The sequence below is a fragment of the Salvelinus alpinus genome, chromosome 31, assembly GCF_045679555.1.
Source record: "Salvelinus alpinus chromosome 31, SLU_Salpinus.1, whole genome shotgun sequence".
Lineage (NCBI taxonomy): Eukaryota > Metazoa > Chordata > Actinopteri > Salmoniformes > Salmonidae > Salvelinus > Salvelinus alpinus.
In genome coordinates, this window is record NC_092116.1 from 42,700,644 (window position 1) to 42,723,359 (window position 22,716).

Sequence of the window (22,716 nt, forward strand, 5' to 3'; positions counted from 1 at the left end):
TATGAAGTGTTGTAATACAACAGGTGTTATATGAAGTGTTGTAATACAACATGTGTTATATGAAGTGTTGTAATACAACAGGTGTTATATGAAGTGTTGTAATACAACAGGTGTTATATGAAGTGTTGTACCAGCTGATTCAACAGGTGTTATATGAAGTGTTGTAATACAACAGGTGTTATATGAAGTGTTGTAATACAACAGGTGTTATATGAAGTGTTGTACCAGCTGATACAACAGGTGTTATATGAAGTGTTGTAATACAACAGGTGTTATATGAAGTGTTGTAATACAACAGGTGTTATATGAAGTGTTGTACCAGCTGATTCAACAGGTGTTATATGAAGTGTTGTAATACAACAGGTGTTATATGAAGTGTTGTAATACAACAGGTGTTATATGAAGTGTTGTAATACAACAGGTGTTATATGAAGTGTTGTACCTGCTGATACAACAGGTGTATTATGAAGTGTTGTAATACAACAGGTGTATTATGAAGTGTTGTAATACAACAGGTGTTATATGAAGTGTTGTACCTGCTGATACAACAGGTGTATTATGAAGTGTTGTACCAGCTGATACAACAGGTGTATTATGAAGTGTTGTAATACAACAGGTGTTATATGAAGTGTTGTAATACAACATGTGTTATATGAAGTGTTGTAATACAACAGGTGTTATATGAAGTGTTGTAATACAACAGGTGTATTATGAAGTGTTGTAATACAACAGGTGTTATATGAAGTGTTGTAATACAACAGGTGTTATATGAAGTGTTGTACCTGCTGATACAACAGGTGTATTATGAAGTGTTGTAATACAACAGGTGTTATATGAAGTGTTGTAATACAACATGTGTTATATGAAGTGTTGTAATACAACAGGTGTTATATGAAGTGTTGTAATACAACAGGTGTATTATGAAGTGTTGTAATACAACAGGTGTTATATGAAGTGTTGTAATACAACAGGTGTTATATGAAGTGTTGTACCTGCTGATACAACAGGTGTATTATGAAGTGTTGTAATACAACAGGTGTTATATGAAGTGTTGTACCTGCTGACACAACAGGTGTATTATGAAGTGTTGTAATACAACAGGTGTTATATGAAGTGTTGTACCTGCTGATACAACAGGTGTATTATGAAGTGTTGTACCTGCTGATACAACAGGTGTATTATGAAGTGTTGTACCTGCTGATACAACAGGTGTTATATGAAGTGTTGTAATACAACCGGTGTTATATGAAGTGTTGTACCTGCTGATACAACAGGTGTATTATGAAGTGTTGTACCTGCTGATACAACAGGTGTTATATGAAGTGTTGTAATACAACCGGTGTTATATGAAGTGTTGTACCTGCTGACACAACAGGTGTTATATGAAGTGTTGTAATACAACCGGTGTTATATGAAGTGTTGTACCTGCTGATACAACAGGTGTATTATGAAGTGTTGTACCTGCTGATACAACAGGTGTATTATGAAGTGTTGTACCTGCTGATACAACAGGTGTATTATGAAGTGTTGTACCTGCTGATACAACAGGTGTATTATGAAGTGTTGTACCTGCTGATACAACAGGTGTTATATGAAGTGTTGTAATACAACAGGTGTATTATGAAGTGTTGTACCTGCTGATACAACAGGTGTTATATGAAGTGTTGAAATACAACAGGTGTTATATGAAGTGTTGTACCTGCTGATACAACAGGTGTTTTATGAAGTGTTGTAATACAACAGGTGTATTATGAAGTGTTGTACCTGCTGATACAACAGGTGTATTATGAAGTGTTGTAATACAACAGGTGTATTATGAAGTGTTGTACCTGCTAATACAACAGGTGTATTATGAAGTGTTGTACCTGCTGATACAACAGGTGTATTATGAAGTGTTGTACCTGCTGATACAACAGGTGTATTATGAAGTGTTGTAATACAACAGGTGTATTATGAAGTGTTGTACCTGCTGATACAACAGGTGTATTATGAAGTGTTGTACCAGCTGATACAACAGGTGTATTATGAAGTGTTGTACCTGCTGATACAACAGGTGTATTATGAAGTGTTGTACCTGCTGATACAACAGGTGTATTATGAAGTGTTGTAATACAACAGGTGTTATATGAAGTGTTGTACCTGCTGATACAACAGGTGTTATATGAAGTGTTGTAATACAACAGGTGTTATATGAAGTGTTGTACCAGCTGATACAACAGGTGTTATATGAAGTGTTGTAATACAACAGGTGTTATATGAAGTGTTGTAATACAACAGGTGTTATATGAAGTGTTGTACCAGCTGATTCAACAGGTGTTATATGAAGTGTTGTAATACAACAGGTGTTATATGAAGTGTTGTAATACAACAGGTGTTATATGAAGTGTTGTAATACAACAGGTGTTATATGAAGTGTTGTAATACAACATGTGTTATATGAAGTGTTGTAATACAACAGGTGTTATATGAAGTGTTTTACCAGCACCTTGATTATTCATAGAGAACCTGCCGTGCATTAACCTGTGTAGCCCCGGGGTTCCGCTAGCCCGCCCACATTCCACTGAAAAGGCAGCGCGAAATTCAAAAAATATTTTTTCGAAATATTGAACTTTCACACATTAACAAGTCCAATACAGCAAATGAAAGATAAACATCTTGTGAATCCAGCCAACATGTCCGATTTTTAAAATGTTTTACAGCGAAAACACCACGTATATTTATGTTAGCTCACCACCAAATACAAAAAAGCACAGACATTTCTTTCACAGCACAGGTAGCTTGCACAAAACCGACCAAATAGAGATAGAATTAGTCACTAACCAAGAAACAACTTCATCAGATGACAGTCTTATAACATGTTATACAATAAATCTATGTTTTGTTCGAAAAATTTGCATATTTCAGGTATAGATCATAGTTTTACATTGCAGCTACAATCACAAATAGCACCGAAGCAGCTAGAACAATTACTGAGACCAACGTGAAATACCTAAATACTCATCATAAAACATTTATGAAAAATACATGGTGTACAGCAAATGAAAGATAAACATCTTGTGAATCCAGCCAATATTTCAGATTTTTTAAGTGTTTTACAGCGAAAAAACACAATATAGCATTATATTAGCTTACCACAATAGCCACAATAGCCAAAAACACAACCCATTTATCAGCAGCAAAAGTTAGCGATCGCAAAAAAACTGCAAAAGATATATAATTTTTCACTAACCTTGACAAGCTTCATCAGATGACAGTCCTATAACATCAGGTTGTACAATACACTTTTGTTTTGTTCGAAAATGTGCATATTTAGAGCCGAAATCTGTGGTTATACATTGTGAAAACGTAGCAACTTTTTCCCAGAATCTCCGGATATATTTCTGACACTCACCCATTCTGACCAAATAACTATTCATAAACTTTACTAAAAAATACATGTTGTACAGCAAATTAATGATACACTAGTTCTTAATGCAATCGCCGTGTTAGAATTCTAAAAATAACTTTAGTACGACATACAGCTTACATTATAGCGAGACAGCGCCAAAAATCAGGGCGGAAAATAATAATCAACATTTTCGACAGAAATACGAAATAACATCCTAAATGGTTCTTACTTTTGCTGAGCTTCCATCAGAATCTTGTACAAGGGGTCCTTTGTCCAGAACAATCGTTGTTTGGTTTTATAATGTCCTTTTTTCCTGTCGAATTAGCAACCAAAATCTAGCCAAGTGGCGCGAAGCTGTCCATCTCCACGAAACGCAGAGAACGGAACACGCCAAAACTCCCGATAAACTTTCAATAATCTGCTAAAACTATATTGAAAAAACATACTTTACGATGATATTATCACATTTATCAAATAAAATCAAAGCCGGAGATATTAGCCGTCTATAACGAAAGCTTTTCAGAAGTCAATCCAGAGTTCCTTCCCGCGCCTTGCTGAACAAAGGAAATTGGGGTCATGTCATTCCAAGAGCTCTCTTTTGACCTCAGATCAAGCTATACACCCCATTTCATCTCTCACTGCCTGTTGACATCTAGTGGAAGGCGTATGAAGTGCATGTATATCCATAGATTTCAAGCAAATGAATAGGGAGGCCCTGGAACAGAGCCTCGATTTCAGATTTTTCACTTCCTGACAGGAAGTTTGCTGCAAAATGAGTTCTGTTTTACTCACAGATATAATTCAAACGGTTTTAGAAACGTGAGAGTGTTTTCTATCCAATAGTAATAATAATATGCATATTGTACGATCTAGAATAGAGTACGAGGCCGTTTAAATTGGGCACGATTTTTTCCCAACGTGAAAATAGCGCCCTCTATCCCAAACAGGTTTTAAAGGGGCAATCTGCAGTTGCTACATTTATTTTTGGATTTAATGAAGATTTTCCACATGTTGTTACGTTATTCTGAAATGGATTTAAAAAAAAAGGTTCTCATCAATCTGTACATTATATATACGTATATATATATTTTTTAATATACATTTGCTAGAATAAGATAAAACCTTTTTTTCACTTTGTCATTATGGGGTATTGTATATATATATACACCAGGATATATATATATATATATATACAATATCCCATAATGACAAAGTGAAAAAAAGGTTTTTACTTATTCTAGCAAATGTATATAAAAATATATAATTACCTTTTTCACGGCGCAACTAGAGAATATTATATAGTTTACCACCATCTGATCGAGTCAGAAAACAGGAAGGTTATATCGTTTACCACCATCTGATCTAGTCAGAATACAGGAAGGTTATATAGTTTAACATCTGATCTAGTCAGAATACAGGAAGGTTATATAGTTTAACATCTGATCTAGTCAGAATACAGGAAGTTTATATAGTTTAACATCTGATCTAGTCAGAATACAGGAAGGTTATATAGTTTAACACCATCTAGTCAGAATATAGGAAGGTTATATAGTTTAACACCATCTAGTCAGAATACAGGAAGGTTATATAGTTTAATAACACCATCTAGTCAGAATACAGGAAGGTTATATAGTTTAACATCATCTGATCTAGTCAGAATACAGGAAGGTTATATAGTTTAACATCATCTGATCTAGTCAGAATACAGGAAGGTTATATAGTTTAACATCTGATCTAGTCAGAATACAGGAAGGTTATATAGTTTAACTCCATCTGATCTAGTCAGAATACAGGAAGGTTATATAGTTTAACACCATCTGATCTAGTCAGAATACCGGAAGGTTATATAGTTTAACACCATCTAATCTAGTCAGAATACAGGAAGGTTATATAGTTTAACACCATCTAGTCAGAATACAGGAAGGTTACATAGTTTATTAACTCAACAACTTTTGTGGATTGGGGTGATCAGTCCTTGGTTCCAAATATTGGGGAAGATGCCAGAGCTAAGGATGATGTTAAAGAGTTTAAGTATAGCCAATTGGAATTAGTTGTCTGTAGATTTTATCATTTCACTTAGGATACCATCAACACCACAGGCCTTTTAGGTTGGAGGGTTTGTATTTTGTCCTGTAGTTCATTCAAGATAATTGGAGAATCCAGTGAGTTCTGGTCGTCTTTAATAGTTGATTCTAGGATTTGTATTTGATCATGTGTATGTTTTTGCTGTTTGTTCTTTGTTATAGAGCCAAAAAGATTGTAGAAGTTGTTTATCCATAAATCTCCATTTTGGATAGATAATTCTTCATGTTGTTGTTTGTTTAGTGTTTTCCAATTTTCCCAGAAGTGGTTGGAGTCTATGGATTCTTCAATGACATTCAGTTGATTTCTGATGTGGTGTTCCTTCTTTTTCCGTAGTCCATTTCTGTATTGTTTTAGTGATTCACCATAGTGAAGGCAAAGGCTCAGGTTTTCTGGGTTTCTATGTTTTTGGTTGGATAGGTTTCTCAATATTTTTCTTCGGTTCTTCAAACCATTTGTCATTGTTGTTCATTTTCTTTGATTGTATCTCTCTCTCTCTCTCTCTCTCTCTCTCTCTCTCTCTCTCTCTCTCTCTCTCTCCCTCTCTCTCTCTCTCTCTCTCTCTCTCAAATCTCTCCCTCTCAAATCTCTCTTTCAGCCTCTCTGAGCATCAGTCCGGACAGTTCTCAGTTCTTTAAATATAAGTCTGTCTCTCTGAGCTGTGAAGTTCAGGGGAACTCTGCTGGATGGAGACTGAAGAGAAACACAGTCTATGGGGAGCGTTCAGATTGTGGAAGAAAATGGGGAAAACAACAAGGGTCTTCATGCATCGTGTCACTAATACCATCAGACAGTGGAGTGTACTGGTGTGAGTCTGGGTCTGGAGAACACAGCAATGCTGTCAACATCACAGTACCTGGTATGTCCACGAACACCATCTACTAACATTATAGTGTTTAGTGGTTCATCTGGTTTCAGATAGCTGATGATATGTTTATATATGATGTTTATATTTTATATACAGCTGGATCTGTGATCCTGCGAGAGGTCCCGGGTTCATATCCCGGATGAGCCCCCACTTATGTTACAAATCCCTTTTGGCCCGACAGTCTAGGGGGGGATGGTAGTGGGACCCGTAACACAACTCATGCAAATTATAGTAGTGAAAACGTAACAGTGAGAACAAATAACACAGACAACTTAATTACCGTCAAACACTAAATGTTTATTTAAAAACACACGGTAATGGGGGGAGCAGGAAAAGGGGCTGAGCGGGACCCAAGAAATGAAATAATAATAATTCAAAACACCCCTAAGCTAGACTAGCCTACTTCACAAATAGCTAACTAACCAAAAATACATGGGGTGGTCCGCCCAGTTCTAACTAGTGTTTTTATAACAAAGTTTACCTACGGGTAGTGTAGCCCAAGGGCAACTTGTCTGGTTACCCCCTTTTCCCACCATCAAACAAACACTCTGGGTGATAGGCGCTTGACACACGGTGCGTAATTGATAAGGATTTTAACACCTGTTTGAAGAGTTTGGATAGGAAATTGGTACCTTGATCACTTTGTACAACCATAGGTAATCCGAATGTCGTGAAGAATTTTATTAAGGCTTTACTCACTACCGGGGCTGTAATCCTACGCAGAGGAATGGCCTCGGGGTATCTTGTTGCCATACACATAATTGTCAACAGAAACTGGTTACCCGATTTTGTCTTCGGTAACGGTCCAACACAATCAACCACCACATGTTCGAATGGTTCACCTATGACAGGTATTGGACAAAGAGGAGCGGGAGGAATAACCTGATTTGGTTTTCCTGTTGTCTGACATGTGTGGCAGGTACGACAGTACTGAGCCACATCTTGTTTTAAACCTGGCCAAAAGAAATGGCGAAGGATCCGATCATATGTTTTTGTGATTCCTAAATGACCAGACCATGGGTGATCATGAGCAAGGGATAACACATTTTGTCGAAAGGCTGTAGGAATCACTATTTGGTAAACAGCATTCCAATCTCCGCCCGCGTCATCATGGGATGTCCATTTACGCATGAGGAGATTACCATCAATGAAGTAAGCCACGTTTTTCTTCTTTACCTCTTCCAATGAGACAACACTAGAAAAACATTTAGCAAGCTTGGTGTCAACCTTTTGGTTAGCAACCAGCTGCTCACGAGTGACTGGTAACTGTATTGCATCAGCAATAAGTTCAACATTCTTCGCTTCTTTCCTGGGCTGTTTGTCAGAGGTGATCAGCTTCCCAGAGGTAGCGCACAACCCATCCTCTTGATCATCCTCTTTGAACAGAACAGTGTTCGACAAATCTATCACGTCACTCTCTTGTCGTGCCTGAGCACGAGTGACAGCACAAGCAGGGAACACATGTGGATAACTCTGTGCCAGCTCATCGGAGAGAGAGTGGTCACTTTTATCCATTACCTCCAAAACGGGTACTACCTTTCCTCCGGCAATATCGTTACCCATTATAAAGGTCACACCTTTTATTGGCAACCTAGGACGTACCCCCACTCTGAATATTCCACTGATTAACTCAGAGTGTACTTTCACAAAGTGCAATGGCACTGGAACAAAACCCATTTCAATACCCTGAACTAACACACTGGAACCACAGTATGTATCGTCGGATAAGGGCAACACATCAGACAATATAAACGACTGCGCCGCACCAGTATCTCTAAGGATTTTAACCGGACGCTGAGACGCTTCGTCATTCGCTAGGGACACAAACCCCTCGAAAATGAACGGTTCATAACTACGGTCGGGAACTGGGTCTTTCAAAATACATTTACCCTTAGGCACCTGTTTCGTTTCAGACCTCACAACCGTACGAATTAGACCAACACCTGTTGGTGGCTTGGCACGAAGAGGCATCCCTTGTTTACGTTTTAGCAGGAAGCAATCATTAATCATATGTCCCACCTTATGACAATAGAAACAGGGGCGCTCATTTTTCTGGCGTGCTTGATATACTGCTGGCCGACTAGGGCTATAAGTAGGCAATTCTGTAACTCTACTCTCAGTATGAGCCGAAAACACACTCTTGTGCGTCAACACAAACTCGTCTGCCAACACAGACGCTTCTGACAGGGAGGATACTTTCTGTTCGTTTAGGTACACTACAATGCGTTCCGGTAAGCAATTTTTTAACTCTTCCAACAAGATTAACTCCCGGAGAGAGTTAAAATCAGTTACCTTGCTAGCAGCATGCCATTTATCAAACAGATTTCCCTTCTCTCTAGCAAATTCCACATAAGTCTTACTAGAAGACTTTTTATGAGACCTAAATCTCTGTCGGTATGCCTCAGGCACAAGCTCATAGGCGCGAAGAACAGTAGCTTTGACCACTTCATAATTTAAACTGTCTTCAAGAGGTAGCGCTGACAAAACCTCTTGGGCTTTACCAGTTAATTTACACTGAAGTAATAGGCACCATACCTCTTCAGGCCATTTCAAGGCTACGGCTATACGTTCAAATACACAAAAATAGGAGTCAACCTCTGACTCTCTGAACACAGGTACTAAGGCAATCTGCCTACTAATGTCAAAAGTGTTGGAAGCTACAGCTGGTGAGGACTCCTCACTAACAGTCGCTGCAGGCCTGAAGGCTAGCCTCGCTGTCTCTGCCTCCAGTTCCATCTGGCGCATTTTTAACTCTTTTTCTGCCTCAATTTTACACATCTCCATTTTTAACTCCATCTGCCGCTGTTCTGCCTCAATTTTACACTGCCGCTGTTCTCGTTCTGCCTCAAGTTTACACATCTCCAACTGGAGAGTCTCTCGCCTAATTTGGGCTCTCTCTTCCGCCTCCAGTTGGAACTGTACGGAACGGACATCCCTCCTGGCATCACCGGTTGAAAGTGGGGAGAGTGGATCAAAACGGGGCAATGTGGCAGGTGCTTTAGCCTCGCCCTCAGACACCACTGGGCTTAGAGGAGCAGCAACATCCCCTACAGGGGTAGTAGGCTCAGGCAGCGGTAATACAAGCACCTGCTCTTCCAACAAAACATTTAACACTAGTTGTTGAACCTCCGCTTTAACTAAACCCGGCGGAATCGATACCGAATAATGGTCAGCCAAGGTCATTAAATCTACCCTACGACATCTATCAAAAACCTCCCACGAAGGGTTATCCAAAAAAGGACTTCAAATCAAAAGTAGCCATCTTGAACTACCACACAAGAGCCAACCAAAATAGCAAACACTAATGCTACTTCAGCTATAACGTTCAACACTGAACTAGACCACTAAAACAATCTGCACAAGTGGTATGGGTGTCAGCAATGACAGATCCCGGATGAGCCCCCACTTATGTTACGAATCCCTTTTGGCCCGACAGTCTAGGGGCGATGGTAGTGGGACCCGTAACACAACTCATGCAAATTATAGTAGTGAAAACGTAACAGTGAGAACAAATAACACAGACAACTTAATTACCGTCAAACACTAAATGTTTATTGATAAACACACGGTAAATGGGGGGAGCAGGAAAAGGGGCTGAGCGGGACCCAAGGAATGAAAGAATAATAATTCAAAACACCCCTAAGCTAGACTAGCCTACTTCACAAATAGCTAACTAACCAAAAATACATGGGGTGGTCCGCCCAGTTCTAACTAGTGTTTTTAACAATCTTTAACTACGGGTAGTGTAGCCCAAGGGCAACTTGTCTGGTTACCCCCTTTTCCCACCATCAAACAAACACTCAAACAACATAACCAAAACAATACTCAGAGGTGGGGACAAAGTGACATGTAGCTGCAAACCATACAAGCGATCTAACAGAAGTAACAGAAGGCATGTTACAAAGAGATTGAGCTGGGGAGAAAACAACTGACAGGGGTTTTAAACCAAGGGAAAGGGACTGTGATTGGGTAAGGGAAAAGGAGCAGGTGTCTTCTGATTAGCGACTGATTGATGACTGATTGGGGAATGATGATGGTCACCTGTGAGTAGGGGAGAAGGAGAGAAAAGATATACACACAGGATACACACAGAACACTTGTATCCGTAACACCTGTTTATATATTATATACCGCTGGAGCTGTGATCCTGGAGAGACCTGTTTATATATGATGTTTATATATTATAGACAGCTGGAGCTGTGATCCTGGAGATACCTGTTTATATATTATATACAGCTGGAGCTGTGATCCTGGAGAGACCTGTTTATATATGATGTTTATATATTATAGACAGATGGAGCTGTGATCCTGGAGAGACCTGTTTATATATAATGTTTATATATTATATACAGCTGGAGCTGTGATCCTGGAGAGACCTGTTTATATATGATGTTTATATATTATATACAGCTGGTGCTGTGATCCTGGAGAGACCTGTTTATATATTATATACAGCTGGAGCTGTGATCCTGGAGAGACCTGTTTATATAGGATGTTTATATATTATATACAGCTGGAGCTGTGATCCTGGAGAGACCTGTTTATATAGGATGTTTATATATTATATACAGCTGGTGCTGTGATCCTGGAGAGACCTGTTTATATATGATGTTTATATATTATATATAGTTGAAGCTGTGATCCTGGGGAGTCAGAAACTGAATCTGGTGTAGACTGGTAGAACAAATCAAAGTTAAACTCAGATGTGATACAGACTCAGCTCTGGAATATATTACAACAGTACAGAAATCCGACTGACACTCAACGTATCTCTGTCTCTCTCTGTCTCTCGGTCTATGTCTCTCTGTCTATGTCTCTCTCGCTTTCTCTCTCTCTCTCTTTCTATGGCTCTCTCTCTCTATGTCTCTCTCTTTCTATGTCTCTCTCTGTCTGTATCTCTGTCTCTCTCTCTCTCTCTCTCTCTCTCTCTTCCGTCCTCTCGCTCTCTCGCTCTCGCTCAGTTCTCTTTAATCCAGCGTCTCTGAGCGTCAGTCCTGACAGTTCTCAGTTCCTTAAATATGAGTCTGTCTCTCTGAGCTGTGAGGTTCAGGGGAACTCTGCTGGATGGAGACTGAAGAGATACACAGCCTATGGGGAGCGTTCAGATTGTGGAAGAAAATGGGGAAAACCAGAAGGGTCTTCATGCATCGTGTATCTAATACCATCACACAGTGGAGTGTACTGGTGTGAGTCTGGGTCTGGAGAACACAGCAATGCTGTCAACATCACAGTACCTGGTATGTCCACAAACACCATCTACTAACATTATAGTGTTTAGTGGTTCATCTGGTTTCAGATAGCTGATGTTATGTTTATATATGATGTTTATATATTATATACAGCTGGAGCTGTGATCCTGGAGAGACCTGTTTATATATGATGTTTATATATTATATACAGCTGGTGCTGTGATCCTGGAGAGACCTGTTTATATATGATGTTTATATATTATATACAGCTGGTGCTGTGATCCTGGAGAGACCTGTTTATATATGATGTTTATATATTATATACAGATGGAGCTGTGATCCTGGAGAGCCCTGCCCTTCCTGTGACTGAGGGAGATTCTGTGACCCTGCACTGCAGATATCAGGGAACTCCCTCTGACCTCACAGCTGATTTTTACAAAGATGGATCCCTCATCAGGAATGAGACTACAGGAGAGATGACCATCCCTGCAGTATCCAGGTCAGATGAAGGACTCTACAAGTGTACCAACTCTAAAGGAGAATCACCAGAGAGCTGGATGACTGTGACAGGTGAGAATATGAGAATCCCTGACTTTCAGATTATTTGGTCTTTCTTTACACTGTTAATTGGTGCTAAAACCTGCATTATAAACTGGGGTGGTTCGAGCCCTGAATGCTGACTGGCTGGAAGCTACCAGCATGACAACATATTTATGTTTACTGCTCTAATTACGTTGGAAACCAGTTTTTTCAATAAGGCACCTATGAGGGTTGTGGTATATTGTCAATATACCATGGCTAAGGTCAGTATCCAGGCACTCCGCATTGCGTCATGCCAAGAACAGCCCTTAGCCGTGGTATATTTCAGTGAAAATGCCCTCAAAGTGTTTGGAGGATATATCAGCATGGGTGTTGTTAGGCCCGAGACGAGGGCATTACCACTTTTATACAAAAGGTTAACAACATATTCAAATAATGTTTGACATATTTTCATAAAAAACGTTATTTTCATGAATTTATTCTTACTATTTCATCCTTCCACAAGATATAGTCGCGACACAAATAAAATAAAAAGAGGTCGAACCACCAGACACCTTGGTGTACCGGGATTCAGAGCCTGAGAGTTTGGAGCTGATGGTGGCTGTTTGTGATACATTTTGCCTTCTTAGCTTTTTGATGTTGCCCAGAAATACATGATTGGAGGGGGTGAATTCAGAGTCCTTCATACTGCACCAGCTGTGACAGAAGGGCGGTTCATTTAGAAACTGGTTGAGCCCACTACGGAGAGTCCTTCATAAGACACCAGCTGTGACAGAAGGGCGGTTCATTTAGAAACTGGTTGAGCCCACTACAGAGTCCCAGATAGCTACTTAAACTGTACTGCTCCCCCTTCCCATGTCCTACATTTCCATAAACCGTCGGAGAAGGATGTTAAACTCTTCCTTATTTATAGTTTTGAAGTCAACATCTTTTTTCTTCTGTGCTAGCCAGCCCTCGAAGCAAAAGCCAGTTTGTTTTCTGAACTTAGTTTCTGTTGATGCTGCTTTTCTCTAGGTCATTCAATGCAGTAATCAATATGTCTGGCATTATTACCATCTCTCCACCAGTCATCTATAGTCTGGTACTATTACCATCTCTCTACCAGTCATCTATAGTCTGGTATTATTAGCATCTCTCTACCAGTCATCTATAGTCTGGTACTATTACCATCTCTCTACCAGTCATCTATAGTCTGGTATTAATAACATCTCTCTACCAGTCATCTATAGTCTGGTATTAATACCATCTCTCTACCAGTCATCTATAGTCTGGTATTAATACCATCTCTCTACCAGTCATCTATAGTCTGGTATTAATACCATCTCTCTACCAGTCATCTATAGTCTGGTATTAATACCATCTCTCTACCAGTCATCTATAGTCTGGTATTATTACCATCTCTCTACCAGTCATCTATAGTCTGGTATTAATAACATCTCTCTACCAGTCATCTATAGTCTGGTATTAATACCATCTCTCTACCAGTCATCTATAGTCGTGACTGGAGAGACAGACAGAAAGGTTTATATAAATCCCTGCTGTTGAAAACCAACTGTCTAAAAGATATGTTTAGATGTTGTTTTTTTTGCTTTTTCAATTTTTTTTGAGAGGAATGGAAGATTCGATATAGTCCGATAGTTTTTTATATTTTCTGGGTCAAGGTTTGGCTTTTTCAAGAGAGGCTTTATTACTGCCCCTTTTAGTGAGTTTGGTACACGTCCGGTGGATAGAGAGCCATTTATTATGTTCAACATAGGAGGGCCAAGCACAGGAAGCAGCTCTTTCAGTAGTTTAGTTGGAATAGGGTCCAGTATGCAGCTTGAAGGTTTAGAGGCCATGACAGTAGTAGACAAGGCATATTGACATTAGAGAGAAGCATAAAGCAATCACAGGTGTTGATTGGGAGAGCTAAGACAACAACGGGTGAGACAACAACGGGTAAACAGCTAAGACAACAACAACAGGTAAACAGCTAAGACAACAACAACGGGTAAACAGCTAAGACAACAACAACGGGTAAACAGCTAAGACAACAACAACGGGTAAACAGCTAAGACAACAACAACGGGTAAACAGCTAGGACAACAACAACGGGTAAACAGCTAAGACAACAACAACGGGTAAACAGCTAGGACAACAACAACGGGTAAACAGCTAAGACAACAACAACGGGTCAACAGCTAGGACAACAGCAACGGGTCAACACCTAAGACAACAACAACGGGTTAACAGCTAAGACAACAACAACGGGTCAACAGCTAGGACAACAACAACGGGTAAACAGCTAGGACAACAACAACGGGTCAACAGCTAGGACAACAACAACGGGTAAACAGCTAGGACAACAACAACGGGTAAACAGCTAGGACAATAACAACGGGTAAACAGCTAGGACAACAACAACGGGTCAACAGCTAGGACAACAACAACGGGTAATCAGCTAAGACAACAACAACGGGTCAACAGCTAAGACAACAACAACGGGTCAACAGCTAGGACAACAACAACGGGTAAACAGCTAGGACAACAACAACGGGTCAACAGCTAAGACAACAACAACGGGTAAATGGCGATGAATGGGCAGAGAGGGTCAGTTTTAATCTTTCTCGCCCAGGGGTTCCGCTAGCGGAACACCCACAACATTCCGCTGCCTTCGCAGAGCGCAAAATTCAAAAAATATTTTTTTGAAATATTTAACTTCCACACATTAACAAGTCCAATACAGCAAATTAAAGATAAACATCTTGTGAATCCAGCCAACACTGGGCTAAAGCTGGAGAATATTGCCGCTCTCGTGAAGAGCTGGAGGCAGCTAAAGCTGAGAGGCGGATGTATGAGGAGGCAGCACGGAAGCGTGGCTGGAAGCCAGAGAGGCAGCCCCAAAAATGTCTTGAAGTCAGGTAGGAGACCTGCGCCAACTTCCCGGGCTTACCATGGAGAGCGAGAGTACGGGCAGACACCATGTTATGCGGAAGAGCGCACGGTGTCTCCTGTAAGTGTTGGGCAGGCTCGGTGTTCAAGAGCTCCAGTACGCCTTCACGGTCCGGTATATCCGGTGCCACCTCCTCGCCCCAGCCCAGTACCACCAGTGCCAACACCACGCACCAGGCTTACTGTGCGTCTCCAGAGCCCTGTACACACTGTTCCTTCTCCCCGCACTCGCCCTGAGGTGCGAGCCCTCAGCCCAGTACCACCCACCAGTGCCGGTACCACGCACCAGGCTTATAGTGCGCCTCGAGAGTCCAGTGTTCCCTGTTCCTGCTCCCCGCACTAGCCTTGAGGTGCGTGTCCTCAGCCCAGTACCACCAGTTCCGGCACCACGCACCAGGCCTACTGTGCGCCTCAGCAGGTGAGAGTCTGCCCGTCTGCCCAGCGCCATCTGAGCTGCCCGTCTGCCCAGCGCCATCTGAGCTGCCCATCTGCCCAGCGCCATCTGAGCTGCCCGACTGCCCAGCGCCATCTGAGCCGCCCGTCTGCCCAGCGCCATCTGAGCCGCCCGTCTGCCCAGCGCCATCTGAGCCGCCCGTCTGTCCAGCGCCATCTGAGCCGTCCGCCAGTCAGGAGCTGCCAGAGCCGCCCGCCAGTCAGGAGCTGCCAGAGCCGCCGCCAGTCAGGAGCTGCCAGAGCCGCCGCCAGTCAGGAGCTGCCAGAGCCGCCGCCAGTCAGGAGCTGCCAGAGCCGCCCGCCAGTCAGGAGCTGCCAGAGCCGCCGCCGGTCAGGAGCTGCCAGAGCCGCCCGCCAGTCAGGAGCTGCCAGAGCCGCCCGCCAGTCAGGAGCTGCCAGAGCTGCCCTCCAGTCATGAGCCGCCCTCCAGTGAGCCGCCCTCCAGTCATGAGCCGCCCTCCAGTCATGAGCCGCCCTCCAGTCATGAGCCGCCCTCCAGTCATGAGCTAGCCTCTAGTCATGAGCTAGCCTCTAGTCATGAGCTGGCCTCCAGTCATGAGCTGGCCTCCAGTCATGAGCTGCCCTCCAGTCATGAGTTGCCATTAGTCCGGAGCTACCTCTCAGTCCAGAGCTACCTCTCAGTCCGGAGCTACCTCTCAGTCCGGAGCTACCTCTCAGTCCGGAGCTACCTCTCAGTCCGGAGCTACCTCTCAGTCCTGAGCTACCTCTCGGTCCTGAGCTACCTCTCAGTCATGAGCTGCCCTTCAGTCAGGAGGAGTTTCCTCAGTCCAGAGGCGCTCCTCAGTCCAGTGGGGACTTTTGTTAGGGTTCCTAGGTCAAGGACGGCGGCGAGGGTCGCCACTCAAAGGACGCTAAGGAGGTGGACAAAGACAATGGTGGAGTGGGTCCCTCGTCCAGCGCCAGAGCCACCACCGCGGAGAGATGCCCACCCAGACCCTCCCCTATAGGTTTAGGTTGTGCGGTCGGAGTCCGCACCTTGGGGGGAGGGGGGGGGGGGGGGGGGTACTGTCACGTTCTGACCATAGTTCGTTTGTGTTTTCCTTGTTTTAGTGTTGGTCAGGACGTGAGCTGGGTGGGCATTCTATGTTTTGTGTTTCTATGTTGGGTATGTTGTTTGGCCTAATATGGTTCTCAATCAGAGGCAGGTGTTTGTCATTGTCTCTGATTGGGAACCATATTAAGGTAGCCTGTTTTGTGTGGGGATTTGTGGGTGGTTGTTTCCTGTCTTTGTGTTTCTCTGCACCAGATAGGGCTGTTTCGTTTTGCCACGTTTGTTATTTGATTAAAATATGTTGAACACAGAATACGCTGCGTCTTGGTCCGATCCCTGCTACACCTCTTCAGACGAAGAGGAGGAAGGCTGCCGTTACAATTATGAACAGAATAACATGAAAATAAACTGAACATTTACATTATGAACATAATAACTAACCATACCTTGCCATTACCATCTCTATCCACCACCATCTCTAGTTTTGTCCATGTCTCTGCTCAGGCTGTTGTGTAGTCTACTGGTAGGGTCTCCCTACCTGCTGGTGACCATCATACTGCTGGTGAAATGCTGCAGGAGCAGGACTCAAGGTGAGAACCTGAGTATATACAGGATCACCTCAATCCAACAAAATACCTGTTGTAAATCATAATTATATCACAAGGACTGACAAAACTGTAGTAGCTCTGACTGAACCATGTTGTAAAGTGTTGATAACTGTATCTCTGATTGAACCATGTTGTAAAGTGTTGATAACTGTAGCTCTGATTGAACCATGTTGTAAAGTGTTGATAACTGTATCTCTGATTGAACCATGTTGTAAAGTGTTGATAACTGTAGCTCTGATTGAACCATGTTGTAAAGTGTTGATAACTGTATCTCTGATTGAACCATGTTGTAAAGTATTGATAACTGTAGCTCTGATTGAACCATGTTGTAAAGTGTTGATAACTGTATCTCTGATTGAACCATGTTGTAAAGTGTTGATAACTGTAGCTCTGATTGAACCATGTTGTAAAGTGTTGATACCTGTTTCTCTTATTGAACCATGTTGTAATGATAACTGTATCTCTGATTGAACCATGTTGTAAAGTGTTGATAACTGTAGCTCTGATTGAACCATGTTGTAAAGTGTTGATAACTGTAGCTCTGATTCAACCATGTTGTAAAGTGTTGATAACTGTGTCATGTTTTGTCATTGATTATCATGTCTTGTCCCTGTGCTTCCCTTCTATTCGTTTCCCTCTGCTGGTCTTATTAGGTTCTTTCCCTCTTTCTATCCCTCTCTCTCCCCCTCCCTCTCTCCCTCTCTCGCTCTCTCTCTCTATCGTTCCGTTCCTGCTCCCAGCTGTTCCTCATTCTCCTAACTACCTCATTTACTCTTTCACACCTGTCCCCTATTTTGCCCTCTGATTAGAGTCCCTATTTCTCCCTCTGTTTTCCGCTTCTGTCCTTGTCGGATCCTTGTTTGATGTTTGCTGTTCTGTGTCCTTGTTCCGCCCTGTCGTGTTTTTGCCTTCTTCAGATGCTGCGTGTGAGCAGGTGTCTATGTCAGCTACGGCCTGTGCCTTCCCGAAGCGACCTGCAGTCTGTGGTCGCGTCTCCAGTCGTTCCTCTCTACTGACGAGAGGATTTCAGTTTTCCTGTTTTGGATTTACCTAAGATAATATCCAGGAGTATCGTTTTTTGTTTAAGACTGGAATAAAGACTCTGTTTCTATTAAGTCGCTTTTGGGTCCTCATTCACCAGCATAACAGAAGGATCCGACCAAGAATGGACCCAGCGACTACGGATTCTCGCAACACTGCCGTCGAGTTCCAGGGAGCAATGCTCGGCAGACACGAGCAGGAATTGTCTGCTGCTCGTCATGCCGTTGAGACCCTGGCCGCTCAGGTCTCCGACCTCTCAGGACAGTTTCAGAGTCTTCGTCTCGTGCCACCAGCTACTTCCTGGTCTTCCGAGTCTCCGGAACCTAGGGTTAATAACCCACCATGTTACTCTGGGCAGCCCACTGAGTGTCGCTCCTTTCTCACCCAGTGTGATATTGTGTTCTCTCTCCAGCCCAACACATACTCAAGAGAGAGAGCTCGGATCGCTTACGTCATATCACTCCTTACTGGTCGGGCTCGGGAGTGGGGCACAGCTATCTGGGAGGCAAGGGCTGAGTGTTCTAACGATTATCAGAACTTTAAAGAGGAGATGATACGGGTTTTTGATCGTTCAGTTTTTGGGAAGGAGGCTTCCAGGGCCCTGGCTTCCCTATGTCAAGGTGATCGATCCATAACGGATTATTCTATAGAGTTTCGCACTCTTGCTGCCTCCAGTGACTGGAACGAGCCGGCGTTGCTCGCTCGTTTTCTGGAGGGACTCCACGCTGAGGTTAAGGATGAGATTCTCTCCCGGGAGGTTCCTTCCAGCGTGGACTCTTTGATTGCACTCGCCATCCGCATAGAACGACGGGTAGATCTTCGTCACCGAGCTCGTGGAAGAGAGCTCGCGTTAACGGTGTTCCCCCTCTCCGCATCTCAACCATCTCCTCCCACCGGCTCAGAGACTGAGCCCATGCAGCTGGGAGGTATTCGCATCTCGACTAAGGAGAGGGAACGGAGAATCACCAACCGCCTTTGCCTCTATTGCGGTTCTGCTGGGCATTTTGTCATGTCATGTCCAGTAAAAGCCAGAGCTCATCAGTAAGCGGAGGGCTACTGGTGAGCGCTACTACTCAGGTCTCTCCATCAAGATCCTGTACTACCTTGTCGGTCCATCTACGCTGGACCGGTTCGGCTGCTTCCTGCAGTGCCTTGATAGACTCTGGGGCTGAGGGTTGTTTTATGGACGAAGCATGGGCTCGGAAACATGACATTCCTCTCAGACAGTTAGGGAAGCCCACGCCCATGTTCGCCTTAGATGGTAGTCTTCTCCCCAGTATCAGATGTGAGACACTACCTTTAACCCTCACAGTATCTGGTAACCACAGTGAGACCATTTCCTTTTTGATTTTTCGTTCACCTTTTACACCTGTTGTTTTGGGTCATCCCTGGCTAGTATGTCATAATCCTTCTATTAATTGGTCTAGTAATTCTATCCTATCCTGGAACGTTTCTTGTCATGTGAAGTGTTTAATGTCTGCTATCCCTCCTGTTTCTTCTGTCCCCTCTTCTCAGGAGGAACCTGGTGATTTGACAGGAGTGCCGGAGGAATATCATGATCTGCGCACGGTCTTCAGTCGGTCCAGAGCCAACTCTCTTCCTCCTCACCGGTCGTATGATTGTTGTATTGATCTCCTTCCGGGGACCACTCCCCCTCGGGGTAGACTATACTCTCTGTCGGCTCCCGAACGTAAGGCTCTCGAGGATTATCTGTCTGTTTCTCTCGACGCCGGTACCGTGGTGCCTTCTTCCTCTCCCGCCGGAGCGGGGGGTTTTTTTGTTAAGAAGAAGGACGGTACTCTGCGCCCCTGCGTGGATTATCGAGGGCTGAATGACATAACGGTTAAGAATCGTTATCCGCTTCCCCTTATGTCGTCAGCCTTCGAGATTCTGCAGGGAGCCAGGTTCTTTACTAAGTTGGACCTTCGTAACGCTTACCATCTCGTGCGCATCAGAGAGGGGGACGAGTGGAAAACGGCGTTTAACACTCCGTTAGGGCATTTTGAATACCGGGTTCTGCCGTTCGGTCTCGCTAATGCTCCAGCTGTCTTTCAGGCATTAGTTAATGATGTACTGAGAGACATGCTGAACATCTTTGTTTTCGTTTACCTTGACGATATCCTGATTTTTTCACCGTCACTCGAGATTCATGTTCAGCACGTTCGACGTGTACTCCAGCGCCTTTTAGAGAATTGTCTCTACGTGAAGGCTGAGAAGTGCGCCTTTCATGTCTCCTCTGTCACATTTCTCGGTTCTGTTATTTCCGCTGAAGGCATTCAGATGGATCCCGCTAAGGTCCAGGCTGTCAGCGATTGGCCCGTTCCTAAGTCACGTGTCGAGTTGCAGCGCTTTCTCGGTTTCGCTAATTTCTATCGGCGTTTCATTCGTAATTTCGGTCAAGTGGCTGCCCCTCTCACAGCTCTGACTTCTGTCAAGACGTGCTTTAAGTGGTCCGGTTCCGCCCAGGGAGCTTTTGATCTCCTCAAGAAGCGTTTTACATCCGCTCCTATCCTTGTTACTCCTGACGTCACTAAACAATTCATTGTCGAGGTTGACGCTTCAGAGGTGGGCGTGGGAGCCATTCTGTCCCAGCACTTCCATTCTGACGATAAGGTCCATCCTTGCGCTTATTTTTCTCATCGCCTGTCGCCATCGGAACGCAACTATGATGTGGGTAACCGCGAACTGCTTGCCATCCGCTTAGCCATAGGCGAATGGCGACAGTGGTTGGAGGGGGCGACCGTCCCTTTTGTCGTTTGGACTGACCATAAGAACCTTGAGTACATCCGTTCTGCCAAACGACTTAATGCACGTCAAGCTCGTTGGGCGTTGTTTTTCGCTCGTTTCGAGTTCGTGATTTCTTATCGCCCGGGAAATAAGAACACCAAGCCTGATGCCTTATCCCGTCTCTTTAGTTCTTCTGTGGCTTCTACCGACCCCGAGGGGATTCTCCCTGAAGGGCGTGTTGTCGGGTTGACTGTCTGGGGAATTGAGAGACAGGTAAAGCAAGCACTCACTCACACTGCGTCGCCGCGCGCTTGTCCTAGTAACCTTCTGTTCGTTCCTGTCTCTACTCGTCTGGCTGTTCTTCAGTGGGCTCACTCTGCCAAGTTAGCTGGCCACCCCGGCGTTCGGGGTACGCTTGCTTCTATTCGCCAGCGGTTTTGGTGGCCTACTCAGGAGCGTGACACGCGCCGTTTCGTGGCTGCTTGTTCGGACTGCGCGCAGACTAAGTCAGGTAACTCTCCTCCTGCCGGTCGTCTCAGACCGCTTCCCATTCCTTCTCGACCATGGTCTCACATCGCCTTAGACTTTATTACCGGTCTGCCTTCGTCTGCGGGGAAGACTGTGATTCTTACGGTTGTCGATAGGTTCTCTAAGGCGGCACATTTCATTCCCCTCGCTAAGCTTCCTTCCGCTAAGGAGACGGCACAAATCATCATTGAGAATGTGTTCAGAATTCATGGCCTCCCGTTAGACGCCGTTTCAGACAGAGGCCCGCAATTCACGTCACAGTTTTGGAGGGAGTTCTGTCGTTTGATTGGTGCTTCCGTCAGTCTCTCTTCCGGGTTTCATCCCCAGTCTAACGGTCAAGCAGAAAGGGCCAATCAGTCGATTGGTCGCATATTACGCAGCCTTTCTTTTCGAAACCCTGCGTCTTGGGCAGAACAGCTCCCCTGGGCAGAATACGCTCACAACTCGCTTCCTTCGTCTGCTACCGGGCTATCTCCGTTTCAGAGTAGTCTTGGGTACCAGCCTCCTCTGTTCTCGTCCCAGCTCGCCGAGTCCAGCGTTCCCTCCGCTCAGGCTTTTGTCCAACGTTGTGAGCGCACCTGGAGGAGGGTCAGGTCTGCACTTTGCCGTTACAGGGCGCAGACTGTGAGAGCCGCCAATAAACGTAGGATTAAGAGTCCTAGGTATTGTCGCGGTCAGAGAGTGTGGCTTTCCACTCGTAACCTTCCCCTTACGACAGCTTCTCGCAAGTTGACTCCGCGGTTCATTGGTCCGTTCCGTGTCTCTCAGGTCGTCAATCCTGTCGCTGTGCGACTGCTTCTTCCGCGACATCTTCGTCGCGTCCACCCTGTCTTCCATGTCTCCTGTGTCAAGCCTTTTCTTCGCGCCCCCGTTCGTCTTCCCTCCCCCCCCCCCATCCTTGTCGAGGGCGCACCTATTTACACGGTACGGAAGATCATGGACATGCGTTCTCGGGGACGTGGTCACCAGTACTTAGTGGATTGGGAGGGTTACGGTCCTGAGGAGAGGAGTTGGGTTCCATCTCGGGACGTGCTGGACCGTTCGTTGATTGATGATTTCCTCCGTTGCCGCCAGGGTTCCTCCTCGAGTGCGCCAGGAGGCGCTCGGTGAGTGGGGGGGTACTGTCATGTTTTGTCATTGATTATCATGTCTTGTCCCTGTGCTTCCCTTCTATTCGTTTCCCTCTGCTGGTCTTATTAGGTTCTTTCCCTCTTTCTATCCCTCTCTCTCCTCCTCCCTCTCTCCCTCTCTCGCTCTCTCTCTCTATCGTTCCGTTCCTGCTCCCAGCTGTTCCTCATTCTCCTAACTACCTCATTTACTCTTTCACACCTGTCCCCTATTTTGCCCTC

The 22,716-nt window shown here is 44.2% G+C and overlaps 1 protein-coding gene across 5 annotated transcripts in view; it reads left to right on the top strand.

Annotated features, from left to right (window-relative positions):
- LOC139561368 (Fc receptor-like protein 5) overlaps positions 1-22,716 on the top strand; it is a 45,946-nt gene that overhangs the window by 20,000 nt on the left and 3,230 nt on the right. For 2 of the 5 annotated variants that reach the window (XM_071378399.1, XM_071378400.1), the window contains exons 3-6: positions 6,069-6,329; positions 11,300-11,575; positions 11,855-12,097; positions 16,946-17,053. In XM_071378399.1, coding sequence (XP_071234500.1) covers positions 6,069-6,329; positions 11,300-11,575; positions 11,855-12,097; positions 16,946-17,053 — 888 coding nt within the window. The remainder of the gene's footprint in view (positions 1-6,068; positions 6,330-11,299; positions 11,576-11,854; positions 12,098-16,945; positions 17,054-22,716) is intronic. The other 3 variants (XM_071378401.1, XM_071378403.1, XR_011672116.1) reach the window with 2 other exon arrangements.